The following is a 14,314-nucleotide window of genomic DNA, read 5'->3' on the forward strand; positions in this document are numbered from 1 at the left end:
TATCTAGGAACTAAACAATGCATGAGTAAGAAGACATCATTAAGGTGAAGGTAAACCCAAATTCTAGGAGTATTTTATGAAATAATCAGTCAGTGATCTTCACTAACTTCATAAACTACTGTAAATCCTTGCGTCTGATTGTCTGAGAGCAGATTAGTCAGAGATGACCTGACATGGTGCTTGATGAAACCTGTTCATTAAATTGAATTGCGGAAGAAAAATGTTTCAAAGTGATTGGAAAAACACCTAGGAATCAACTCATGCATGAGAAAGAAGACATCATTAAGATGAAGAAAATCTGACACCTTAGAATCTAAGTTCAGGGGAGCATTTCACATGACAAATAGTCAGTGGTTTTCACTGATAATTCTCATAAGCTACTGCAAATCTTTGTATCTGATTGGCTAAGAGCAAATTAGTCATTGAAATTAACTGACTAAACTTTTCATGACATGCTTCACTGGTGTCCACTTAAAGGAACAGTTGATTTAAAGTCCTCTGTTAACACCTTGTGTTAAAAAGATCTGATTATTTGTAGCAAATCTGCTGTTGACTCTGCCTGAATTGACAGTTTTAGTTAAAATGTAGTTTTTGTATTTTTTTTTACACATCACATCAGCTAAATTTTCTCCAAGTCTATATTAATTGAACCCATTGCCTCATAATGGGCATACCTCTCAATTTCTTCTGCAACGCCTCCTTCTGCCTTTTTAGGGAATATCTTATCTTTGTTTTACGTTTCACTCCTCAGATCAAACAAGACATCGATAGCCAGCTAACTCAGGCCCAGCTATCAGTCACTCAACATAAGCTTATGGTGGATAAGAAGGATGAAGAATTAGAAAAACTGGAAGAGGAGCTTAATGCAACTAAAAAGGTATGGTAGCTTGGATATCACTTGTGTGTTTCTAAGGAAAATTCCAGGATCTTTATTTTATTATTACTTATAAAATGGTAGTCAAATCGGTTACAACAAACCTCATTTCGTTTTCAGATTAACAAACCTTCGAATTACGAACCTCACTTCGTTTTCGGACTAACAAACCTTCGAAAATACGAACCTTTGGAATAACGACCTTCGGAATATCCTAACCTTTGGAATAATGAAGCTTCGGAATTAAAGATGTATGCAGTCAAATCAGCCCATGAATTATTCTTTATGACTTTTTTTTATCTGGCTAGGGATTTACAACTTTACAAAGAGTTTGCAAACATTGTATAAAGTTTGCAAAGGTCCTGTATACGTGACCGGGCTTACGAGAAATGTTTGCAAACAAAACACAAAGAAAAGCATCCCAAGATGCAGGAAATATTCAGGAGATTTTTGAAAATGTAAAGAATAATTTAAATTACTTATTTTGCCATGTTAAATGTGAATGTAAGACTATGCCAATGTTTGACAATTGCGTCATTGTAAAATGTTCATGAGCCCATTGAAAAACGCACTGAAAGAAATGACAATATACAGTTTCATAGCAACATGAGCTGTATCGTTATTAACGGACGATTTGTATTTTTGTGACAGGTAAGCGAGGTATTGTCAACAGAGCTTTCGCTGGTAAAGAACAATCAGGAGAGACTTCAGGAAGAATTCAAACAGCTGAACGCTGACAAGAGAGCCGTAACTCAGCAGCAGTCTTACTGGGAAGGGGAGGCAAGAAGGATAGCAGGGGAAAGGGATATCCTTACTAAGGTATGTATTATAGCAAGGGTAGAAATCTTGGCCCCATCGTACAAAGAGTTACGATTGATCCGATCATTCACAACTATGGACGGCCAGCAATGTCAATATCTAAAATGCAAATTTGTTCAAAATATTTTCTCGTTAATAATGTATATTCATACATTCGTCATTCTCTTGAAGATTCAGTGTGATTTTCCTTGTTTACTAGGGAGATTGTGCAAATTTCCTGTAGAAAAAAGTTATGGTGTGGATGGATTTCCACACGGTCGAGATTGATTGGATCAATCGTAACTCTTTGTAAGATGGGGCCCTGACTGGTCTATTTACTGATAGTACAGTCACACCAATGAACTTGACCCCAGATTGATAAAAGCTATTACATTAATTTTGAATGGCATACCATTGGTTGGTTTGGAGTCAGTTTCATTTGTATGACTGTAGCTTTAGGTATATGATAGAACATGTGTGCTATTGATGGGTGGGTGTGGGGTTAAGTTAGGAGTCTAAACAGGGAGAAGTGAGTGGAGTTTGTTTGGGAGATTTTCCTTGGAGGAAGAGAACAAAGGTGTTTAGAAGAGAGAAAGAGAAAAAGGGGGAAAGAAGAAGTGGGATAAGAAAGAAGGAATATGAATATAAAGGAAGAAAAGAGGGGTAGGCGGAAGGAAGAATGAATGGGGAGAAAGGAAGAGAAAACAACGCAAATATTTTCAGTGAGAAAAAGGGAAAATGAAGAAAGGAAGTGGGACAAGAAAAGGAGGAATGTAAAAATGAAGGAAGATAAGAGCAGGAGGGGGGGGGGTAAGAAAGATAACAAAGGTGTTTAGAGCGATAGAGAAAGAGGGGTAAAGAGAAAGGAATTAAGTGGGATAAGAAAAGAAGGAATATGAATATAAAGGAAGAAAATAGGGGGAGGAGGAAGAAGAATGAAAGAGGGGGAAGGAAAAGGAGGAGAGCAAAGGTTTTCAGAGAGAAAGAGAGATGGGAAAAGGGACAAGAAAAGAAGGATTTAGAGGAATATGAAGGAAGAGAAGAGGAGGGGGAAGGCAGAATGAAAGATAAGAAAGGAAGAGCACAGGAGGGAAGAGGAGGAGGAAAAAGGAAGGGGAGAACAAGAATACAGACTGAAAAAGATTAAACAAAGGAAGAACTGTAAGAAGATGTGATATACTCCACAAGTGTACAGTGTCTTTAAATCATATTATTTCTCATTTTCCCTTTGCTCTTTACAGGCCATGGAACAGTTGAAATCTGATTTCATGAAGGAGAAAGATCAGTTTGAAGAGCAGCTCCAGTCTCACAGGGAGGGTACCAGGGAAGCCAGGAGTGAGAAGACAAAGGCATCAGCGAGGGTCCAGGAACTAGAAACAGTAAGTGGTTCTAGGAGAATATTATCTTTAAGAAGGCTTTGTCTTGCCTTTCAATAAGTAAATAGGGAGTTTAAAATTTGAAAGTTGACCTAGTGGACTGCTATGTAGTGACATCAATTCAGGGCATTGTCCACGAGCCACAATTATCCCCTCGTCCAGTATCAAAATTGTGAAAATAAAATAGGATAAAATGTGAAAATGAATGGAAAGATAATGAAAACTTTGTACTTGTTTTTTTTTTAATTCCCAAATTAAGTGACTGCACAGTTTCTGTGGGGGGGGGGGAGGGGGTGGCCTTGACTTGAAGCTTGTGCTTTTGTTAGAGACCTCAAAACTTGTTATAAGGGAATGAAGATAGGTTCAACCTGCAACACACACAAAAATTTATGTTTCAGATTAACTATTAGTTCATGATTTTTTTCTTTCCTTGATGTCATGAATTTCAGATGCTACACAGAGCTAATGAAGATCTGAAGGAAGCTACCCTAAAGCAGCAGGAAGAGATGGAGGAATGGAAGGGCTCCTGTGATAGGCTGTCTAGCAGTGTGGCTCGCAAGGAGAACGAATCAGCAGCCCTGAAAGAAAAACTCAGGGAGGCCAGTGATCAGGTATTACAGTAGATGCAATAGTGATGGCCTGTGCTCTGTTTATAGTGATGACATGTATCATATTACACGATGTGAGATATCATTACCTAAGTTATGATAATGATAAAGTCAAGCCTTTTTTAGGGACCCCCCCCAGTTTATCATGATTTAATGTACATAGACACAAAAATACAATGCATATTTAAGTGGGGAATGCGATTTGTGGGAAACCAAAATCATGGTCTTTTTAGAATTAGTGATACGTGTAGATTGTGGTTACCATTTAGACCTTGTGGGTGTTTCATAAGCTGTTTGTAATTTACGAGCGACTTTATGAATGATCCTTTCTTGTGGTAAATGATATGCACCAAATTTTCATTGATATTGAGTTAGCACCTAAAAAAGGATCAGCAGTCTCTGAAAACTTACAAATAGCTTGATGAAACACCTACCAGAACCAATAATACTTGGTTTTCAAACAGCCAATGTCATAATCTTCTAGTATGATACTGACTGGCCTTAGGGAGAGGGGGATTAGTGAATGTTGTCTATAAAAGAATCATATTGTCTCAAGTTTGATAAAGGCAGTATTGTTCTAAGGACAATATCATTAATCTCACAGCTCATTCTATCTAGGAAGAAGTTGTTGACCTGCATTGAACAGTAGGCTTCTCATGATGATGAGCATTGATGTGCAATTGAAATGCTATAATTACCATCATCTCCATCTCTTTCTTATTCAATTTCTCTGTCCGTGTTTCCTTTCCCCCCCTCTCTCTATCCCTTGCTGTCCTCTCTGTGTCCCATTATACTTTCCCCTTCCTCTCCTAGATCTCTGAGATGCGAGCCCAGATCCAGTCCCTGGAGAATTCTGTGGAGGAGCTGAGCCGTTTCAAGGAGACGGCCAGTGAGCTGGAGGAGGAGAACAAGAGACTTGCCCAGGAGCATGGCGAAGATCAACAGGTCATCCAACTCCTGGAGATGCAGAAGACTATCCTGTCTAAACATCAGGTGACGTTTTTTGTTTGTGCAATAATTATATAATGGCTTTTTAGAAGAAAATATATGGTGTGGCGTAACCGGGCTCTACCTGGGTAGCGTTAAGTTGTTTTGCAGCCTTGCAAGAACCCGGTCTCTTACCGAAGTCCGCTGAGCATAGTTAGCAAATACTAGTAGGCCAATCTGCAAATGTGGAAGATATCAACTAAGACTAGATTACCAAGATCTATTGTTCTAAATTAAAGAATGGAATTAAACCAAATATACCAGAATGCTAGAAAGTATAGTGGAAATTTTCTTCATTCTCTGATAGAGTGACAATATACTATTTACACCTGCAGAAAAAAAGTAATCGCCAGACAAAGATAGATAATTTCTCACTATGATTTCTCACAGTGTGGTGTATTTTGTAAAATGAGAATTAACTTTGTTTCCCCCTTTAATCTAGACTACTGGAGTACCCAAACAAGCAGCTGAGAAGCTCCAAGCTGAAATAGATCATCTGAAAGCAGAACTTGGTTTATCTGAGTAAGTAAAAACATTATTGTTTTCTTGGTTTTCTCCTTGTTTTTCTCTTCTCATTTGGTTCTTGACAGATGTGCTGAAAATGTTTTGCAAACAATACAATTGGTGATGAGAAAGAGAAGAAATAAAAATGCAGTATAGGTATAAAGAAGTAATGACCTTCTTCCTCCCTCCCAATTGCTTATTGATTCAAACATATGCTACCCCTAATTATGGGGGGTAGCATATGCTATTTATACTATAAAGTATTATTTATGGGATTTTTATCATCTATATAGTATATAATAATGTAATAATTATATGATATAATTGTGTTACGATAATAATGATAGAAATGATAACATTGGAGAAAGGGTAGAAGAAAAAGAACAACCAGATTGGGAAGGGGGAGGGAATGGTGAAGGGGAGGAGGAAGGAGAGGGGAAGGAAAAGCCCCTGGTATTACATTGGATCTGAACATTCCTAAGTGATTCATCTCTGTTTGTATTTCATATGAAAAGTTATGATGCTATCAAATCGTAGCATTCATGAAGTGAAGAAAGAATGGAGATAAATAGGGGTCCGACATACCCCAAAAAAGGTTGATTGCTTCACCAGAAGAAGAAAATGGACAGGAAGAAGTACTGACCTACAGATAGAAAACTGAGCAAAATCAAAACAATGTATGTTTGAACAATTTTATCTCTGATGCAGAGACAAGATAGAGGAGTTGAAGGAGGAGTTATCTCGGGAGAGAACGCCGGGTGGCTATCGATCAGCACGGGCCACACCCATTGCCTTTGACCGAAGCGCTGACCAAGATGATCATATCAAGAACCTGAAAGAGATGAACAAACTCCTGCAAGAGAAGATTAGCAAGGTAAGAATTTCTATTCATTTGGATTGACTTTTATGCTATCTCTACCATTTAGTCAATCCTTGCGCTCATGTTGCACCCCTATTGTGATGTCACTCTTTTGCGTTCATCCTGAAAGATTGGTTGGTAGCAGTGTACTAAACCATGCAAAGGCTCATACATCAGTATTTATCTCATATTCTGATTGATTACAAATCTCATGTAATCACTACGGTTTCATGGGATCTCACTGCTTTATCGCTGGTGGGCTGATAAAACCTCATACCTAAAAATTTGAATATTTTGATGACAGCTCAGAATTAGCTAGATTTCAAAGTTATAAACATTGTTAGTAACCTTCTTTTGCCTCAAAAGAGTCCTTCACAGTTTATCAGGAGACTGTTTTCAGGCAATAAGAGACTGTCACCATTGCTATATATATATTTATATACAGCCTTTCTAAGCTACAAGGTTTTATCAGCCCACCAGCAATATGTTCATTCTTTCCTGCGCTTGAAATTCATCATTCAGTTAGATATTTGATTTTCTCATTCTTACTAAGACCTACTAGACTATTGATTGATGACATATATTTTGTCCTCCAGCTTGAAGCAAGCCTTCTGCAGCAATCCCTGCGGGCCAAGGCAGCCGATGACACGGAGGTCAGGAATCGTGACCTTGATGAACAGGTCAGGTCAATGAATGATCTTAATCAGATGCTAGGCGAGAAAGTGAGCCGACTTGAGAAGGACAACGCAGAGCTCATGATCAGGACACCAAAAGAAGATTGGGTGCCCAAGTTCGATTACGATACGTAAGTTGATCTCTGCACCTGCTCATACACAGTGATTCAAAATCTAGCATATCTTGGTGTAGTGGTTCTGGCTTTTGCCTTTCAATCGAGGGGCTTAAGTTCAAATCATAATCAAAACATTAATTTTGTTCGGCAAGAAATCTATCCAACATTTTTCTGCACTCAACCAAGATGAGGTGAATGGGTAATACCATGAAGAAATTATGTTTTAAAATATACAATAAGTAGATATCAGTATGTAATTTTGTTACATTATTATCAGTAAATTTAGATTGGTTTGAATGATGGTGATAAGGTTGTGCTAATGCTATAGCCCATCCTCAACACATTATTAATTATTTCTAATACAACATTTGCATTATTTGAACCACTTTTAACCCTTATATATTTGAAATACTCCAATTCTTTGTTTCACATGTTTGTTTGCAAATACCATATTTTTCTGCTAGTATTTTGTATGTTCAAAATAGGAAATAGATGAAGAGTTGGTGAGGTGTTAAGCAATGAACCTTTCAAATTTATACAGGATGATTGAATAATACTCTTGAACTCCTCTTGATTTTTTTTTGTAAATACACAAATCTCTTTATAATGGTTTTATCTGTAGGATTGAGAAGGATAAGATCAAACTTGAAGCGGACTATGAGATCTTGAAGGCTGAGTATGCTGAGCTTGAGGCCAGACATCAAAAGTTCCTTCAGGACCATCTCTCTAGGACTCTGGACTCTTCAGGTCTAGGACTATCCCTCAGCAACCTTGATAGGAGAGGTGAGTCATGTGACACCCACTTCATTTTACTTTCTGTTAAGTGTCTTCCTACCAAATTTTCTTACCGTACAGTTTGGATTTTTTTTTAAAATCTGAATAATGCCATGAACATTTTCTCTCTCTTTGCTTCTCATTCTTTCTGTTTAGATGACTTAGGTGAGCTTCACAAACTTCGTCGGGACAACAGCTCCTTGGAGCGACAGGTGGAGGTGCTTCGGGGACAGAGCAACCTGGCTGAGAATGGCAAAAAGAGGGCAGAGGATCGATTGCGTAAGAACCTTAGATTTAATTTGGCGACCTAACTGACCACAGGGACTTGCAGGGTTGAGGGTCAAAACACAAAATAACACAGGAAAATAGTACAAATGAAATTTGTGAATTGTTCCATTTTGTAAGAAGGAATATTTCACCTGTCAGGGTTAAGGGTCAGAGATGGTCTTGTAATACAAAAGAGCACAGAAGAAACTTAACAGTAAAATTTGTGCATTGTTTCATTTTGGAAGAAGGAATGTATCACTTGCAGTGTGAGGGTCAAAGATGGTATTGTCAAAATTCAAAATAACACAGAAAAATAAGCAGTAAAATTTGTGATTTGTCCAATTAAAAAAAAAATCTGCAAGATGAAAAGCAACTTAAATGTTGTTGTAAACTTATAAATTAACCCACTTTCTGTATTTTATTTACAAACATCATTCTAGGAAGACCTAAAGTATTTCTGCTTTACATTTTCACAGTCATAAAGGTTAAATTATGACAGTCTTGAGACAATAATATTTTTTACATCTTACTTTCTTATAATAACGCTGGTAGCTTTAAGAAACAATATTCTTTGCAAATCTCTGCAAGTCTCTTTAACTGTGATGCGCATGGCATGTTTGTGGTTTACTAATTCAATTGGATTCTACCCTCTAACATTGGTTTAATATATGAAATGTTTCTGACAGTATTTACGTGTTATATGTGAATGTAAATCATGTCTAGTTTAGGATGCAGATATCATGGCTCTGTGTCATAAAAGGTACAATTAATTACAATTGTGCTAAGCTGTAACTGTAGTTACATGGCAAACCGTTTGAAAGTTACGGTACACTTAATTATTGAGTCAATCCAATTATCTCACAGGCCCCAGAACTAATACCCTGATCTTAAAATTTGATTTGATAGGAATTTGAATCATTGTACAGTAAAATTTAGATAAGTTACTTTTTGAACAAGATGGTTAGAAAGAATATTTTTTTTGCAAATTTTAAGAAAAGTGCATGATAAATGTCTAAGGTATTGAATTCTTTTTACTCTTTTCCACCAGCTCAGAGCAGTTGCATATCCGTTTATCTTATATTTTCTTTCAACCATGACAGTTGGTAGTAATCAAAATAAATAAATTTCAAGATAATAATTGATCAAATGGATGAATATTTGGTACGTTGCAGGCGATAGTTTTTATCTTTGTTGTTATGCATGTATATTTGATAAAAGATAAATCTTTATCCAGCAAAATGTATGATATGTTCATGAAATTTTGGGAAGATTTTACTTAAAAGCAAAACATGAACTTGATAGAAATATTTTGAACTATGATGACAGACAACTTTGTGTAATTTTTTACCGCCTTTCACAATCATACTACATTTCAATTGATATGCAAAATAAAATAATTCTGTACCATAAACTGAAATAAATCATGTATTCACTTAGATAAAAAATTACTTCATTACTCAATCCTTTAATTATCACCCAAAACACTTAAAATGGAACATCAGTGCAATGTAGTGATGGTACACATTTTATTGTTATTTTCTTTCTTCTGAAGGTTTCCATGGTAAAGGAAGAATTAGTGTAGAGGTGTCTTTGGTACACCATTATAATCTTTTGGGATGTGTTGGTTCTGAAAAGGACCACCCAAACTCGACATTTCAACAGGTATTTTTTGGTCGTCTTCAGTAGAATGAGCAAAAGTTGTTGGCAATTACCATTTTTGCTGTATTGCAAGCCACCCATATGTGTCATCACTGACTTCCCCAACTCTGTCACTTGGTCCGCACATGTGAACGTCCATGTGACTTCTCTAGCCAATCAGAGACACGCACCCTGCAGGGTACCCTGATACATGTACAACACCCTGACTTAGTATATGTATATAGCTTGCTTTTACAACTTTTGCTCAATCTCTTGAAGAGGATAAGAACATACTTGTTGAAAAGTCATATTTAGATGGTCCTTTCAGGACCAACACATGCCCTCAAAAGTATGCCAGTTGTACCGTGAAGCCTGTACTCTCAGTCCTTTTTTTTTAGTTTTGTGGTAACAGGAATAATCATTATTTATTATGTCAGTGATCATTGCAAATTTGCAATTATAGTTAACTAGAGACTACTTTATAGGTATTTAGCAGATTTCTAATGAGGGAATTGAAAGGCAACGTCAATGTTATGTTTTATATATTCGAATTATATGATTATGAAAAAAGTCAAGTCCACCCCAACAAAATGTTGAGTTGAATAAATAAAGAAAATTAAATGAGCATAATAATGAAAATTCCATGTATACCAGTTGTACCGTGAAGCCTGTACTCTCAGTCTTTTTTTTTAGTTTTGTGGTAACAGGAATAATCATTATTTATTATGTCAGTGATCATTGCAATTATAGTTAACTAGAGACTATAGGTATTTAGCATATTTCTAATGAAGGAATTGAAAGGCAACATCAATGTTATGTTTTATATATTCAAATTATATGATTATGAAAAAAGTCAAGTCCACCCCAACAAAATGTTGAGTTGAATAAGTAAAGAAAATTAAAGGAGCATAATACTGAAAATTCCATGTAAATCGGATGTAAAATAAAAAGCACAATCATGATATTTTCTATTTTCCTTTGTTTTCACAAAGCTGTGATGTGTACATCATTTGCAGTATGCAAAAGGGGGAGCCTATAATGTGACATACTAGTACTGTCTATATCTTGTGTCTTTTATTACTTGGAATATCAAATATTTTCATATTTCCTTCCAGTAAACGTAAAACTAGTTTTGATTCTTGATGTAACATGTTTAGTTACCATTATTCATTTTATTGTGAATCGGTGAAGAGCATCTTGATCACCAAAGCTAAGAATAATGAAATACTTGATATTACAAACAAGATATAGAAAATAGTGGGTGTTTGACATCATTACTTCCCTCATTTGCATAAAGGCCATTATGTACATATAAATGTCTAGTGAAAGACAAACTTAATATCATAACTTAACTATTTAAATCCAATTTTGATGAAATTCAGTGTTATGCTTGTTTTTTACCTTTCCCCAATTTATTCAAATTAGATATTTGTTAGGGTGGACTTGGCCTTTAATTTTGATGTTTGCATCGTGACACTCGCCATTTGTATATTGAATCCTTCCATTCCCCTATGTACATTGTATACCCCTCCCTCACACACATCTATGCATGCACAGTGCAAGATAACAATTTTTCTGATCTCATATATTCATGTCTGCTGTATATATTCATTCATGCCCTCATTGCATGCCACAGGCCCCAATACATCTCAGGATCGTAAGTAATTATCCACATTTGCACCAAATAACAACAACAACAAAATATTAATATAATCTGCACGGTATTGTTTTTTTTTACCCCTACATGTATGTGTGTAGACGATGCACATTATTGTCACAAAATCGGTGTGAAAATGTAAAGGATGCTAACTCTGCTTTAACCCTATCTAGGCCGGGGTATTTTGGGAGTTCCTATTGCCGGGGGGGGGGGGGGCCTCCCAGGCCCCCCCCTAAGATCTCGGCCGTCGACCGCGCAATCGCGCCGAAAATTGGCACGCGGGTTGCCTGGGACATAATCTACAAGAATGTATAGTAATTTATTTCATGCGAATCGCTATTAAGTGATTATGCTAATTTATGCGTAATTAGTATGCGAAATCATACTTTTTCCTCTATCTCCCTAAATAAAGCTCCAAATGTACTAATTTTGGGTAGAGAAACTCTTTGTGGTGTCCTTAGCAATTGTACATGAAAAAAAATGTGATATCAAATCATTTTCTTATGTATTATATTGTTTTTTGCAATTTCTTATGTATTTCTTTGTTTTTTTTACCTTTTGTTTTTCATTGTTTTTTCAATGAAATTTGTTGGGGACTCTTCTGTGATCATAAAAAGCATAAAATGAATACATTTAGACTAGCAAAACTAAAAATAATCATACATTTATGAATTTAGGTTGAAAACACAATTTGCATTGACTTTGTACAAGAAATCACATTTTTGAGCAATTTTCGGTCCGACATGCACTTACATAATGTTGCATAATTTCGGAACCACGTACCCGGGTGATGCAAAATTCGGAACCACGTACCCGGGTGACGCAAAATTGGTCTCAAAGTTGCGCAAGACTTGAAAGTAAAAAATCAGCGAGCGGCGCGGTCAAAAAATTTCGCACGGCGAAAATATCGCGCGATTTGTTGAGGGGGGCCTCGGGGGCCCCCCCCCGGCCTAGATAGGGTTAAAGATGGGAAGCAGTGGTAATGGTGCCGATATGGAAATATCACAGTACAGTCTACATTTGTGGTGTTTGCTTTAGTGAATTTTGCATTTGCTATGACTTCATTTGATAAAATAATAGGAATGTAACAGTGTTAAGTTATATGCTATTTATACCAATGCCATATTTTTTCATGAAAGTCTGAATATTTTAGCGATTTTAGCGAGTGAAGCCATCGAGGGTTGGTAATTTGTTTATTTACCATGAATGGTCATTCATTGAGATGGAACTCTTCTTAAGGATCAATTCTTAAAGTTCCTGGAAATGATAACTTGTTCTTGGTGAATCCTAAAAGAAAATATTCAAGTATTTCTGTGTGAAAATAATTTAGTTATAAAGTGCAATCCCAGCCACGGAGCATAATTAAATGATTATCATTTTAATAAATGAACTTTTTGCATTTTTTGTGGAATGTTTCTATGGCTCTTGCTTGCTGTATTCTGTTGTAATGTGTGCTTCTAGATGTACGGTAGGTCTCTTCAAGCAGTATCTTAGTTTATTTTAATAGCAATGTAATGTTCCAAAATCAATCCAAGAGTGAGCTTTTGAGGTGGAAATCATGACTTGGCAATCCAAATCCTTTGATGTCCAGACTACTTGCATTTGCCCCTTTTCTTCCTGCACTGTATTATTTCACATATCATTTCACAAAATTGATTAATCTTGCAAAGATTTTTCTTATTTTTCCAGTTTAAATGCACAATTTCTTTTAAATTTTGTAGGCTTATGAAGAAGTGAAAATTGTCCTGTTGTGCAGTTGCAAAGTTTTCTCAAAATAACACTTTTGTAAACTTACATGTATATATTTTGCTGCCTTAAACAACATCTATATTTATAACTCGAACTGCCAAATGGTTTCATTTCTCCATCATTCTCTCTCTCTTTCTATCTTTTTCTGTCTTTCTTGCTTAATCTTTGTTTCTATCTTTCTCTCTCCCCCTTTGTACTACTTCTTTCCATAGTCCCAATTGGCGTGCTTCCACTTTATCTTTGTTCCTCTCTCTCTTCATCAACCCCACATCCTTTTTTTTTACCTTTGCCGTTTTGATTTTGCTGAAATTTTGAAGTCCCTTCCCATAATAACCTGTCTCTCCTTTGATGTGCTATCCTTGGGCTGGGTAATACAATTGTTTGCAATCATATCAATCACAAAGTGTGTATGGCCAATCAGGACCAGTGTTGGATGTACAGTTCCTTTCCACAAATGTTTGCAATCAATCACAAAGTGTGTATATCCAATCAGGACCAGTGTTGGATGTAGAGTCCCTTTCCAGTGAACCTGTCTCTCCTATGATATGCTATCCATAGTCTTGGTAACACAAATTTTTACCATCAATCACAAAGTGTATATGGTCATTCAAGATAAGTGAACTTGTCTCTCCTTTGATATGCTCTCCCTGGGCTTGGCAATATGAATGCTTGCAATCAATCACAAACTGGCAATGCCCAAGTAATATCAGTGTTGAATGTGCATTCCCTTCCCACTGACATTTCTTTCCTTTTATATACCTATCCCTGGGCTTGATGACACCATTATTTGCAATCAGTCATAAAGTGTGTATGGCCAATCAGGATCAGTGATGCATGAGTGGCTGTGGTTGATTATTATCAAAACCTTTAGAACAAAGTTAACGGTAAAACCCCCATTCCACAGTGAGCAAGACCTGAAAAACCACTGTAAGACCATGAAATTTTCTTGATCTTTCAGAGGTCAACTTTCAAAGATATCCAAAGTCTTTCAGTGATCTTCGTTGTCTCCATGATCTCCAAAATTTTTTGAAACGGATCAAATCAGTCTTTCAGCAGTCTGTTGATGAATATTCAAAGTTCTTATTTTTCTTTCCATGATCTTTTGACAGTCTCTCAGGATTTTTGTGGAAATCATTGAAGGGCTTGTGAGAGATCATGGATAGATCAGTGAAAGATCATTTAAAAGACAAAGAAAAGTCCATGGAAAGAATTCTGAAAGATCACTTGTTACATAAAAGATTCCTGAAAGACCAATGAAAGGTCTCTATAGGACTAGTCTAAGCCCAGAAAGACAAGAAGTATCAATCACTTTTCAGAGTTCTCTAGGGTTTTTTTATTGAGTCATTCCACAGAGATGACAAATTTCAGTGATCTTCGAGACTGCTGTAAGACCTTGCCAAGTTAAGGTCCTTCAAAGTTCTTCCTTTTGTGGA

General features: G+C 36.3%; 1 protein-coding gene across 4 annotated transcripts in view; it reads left to right on the forward strand.

The window, feature by feature from the left end:
- LOC121415850 (myosin-11-like) overlaps positions 1-14,314 on the forward strand; it is a 47,158-nt gene that overhangs the window by 12,699 nt on the left and 20,145 nt on the right. For 2 of the 4 annotated variants that reach the window (XM_041609217.1, XM_041609218.1), the window contains exons 8-18: positions 752-877; positions 1,526-1,693; positions 2,914-3,051; positions 3,498-3,659; positions 4,470-4,649; positions 5,086-5,165; positions 5,856-6,021; positions 6,603-6,811; positions 7,419-7,588; positions 7,727-7,849; positions 11,112-11,132. In XM_041609217.1, the coding sequence (XP_041465151.1) occupies positions 752-877; positions 1,526-1,693; positions 2,914-3,051; positions 3,498-3,659; positions 4,470-4,649; positions 5,086-5,165; positions 5,856-6,021; positions 6,603-6,811; positions 7,419-7,588; positions 7,727-7,849; positions 11,112-11,132 (1,543 nt within the window). The remainder of the gene's footprint in view (positions 1-751; positions 878-1,525; positions 1,694-2,913; positions 3,052-3,497; positions 3,660-4,469; positions 4,650-5,085; positions 5,166-5,855; positions 6,022-6,602; positions 6,812-7,418; positions 7,589-7,726; positions 7,850-11,111; positions 11,133-14,314) is intronic. The other 2 variants (XM_041609215.1, XM_041609219.1) reach the window with 2 other exon arrangements.

Source organism: Lytechinus variegatus, chromosome 5 (genome assembly GCF_018143015.1).
Source record: "Lytechinus variegatus isolate NC3 chromosome 5, Lvar_3.0, whole genome shotgun sequence".
Lineage (NCBI taxonomy): Eukaryota > Metazoa > Echinodermata > Echinoidea > Temnopleuroida > Toxopneustidae > Lytechinus > Lytechinus variegatus.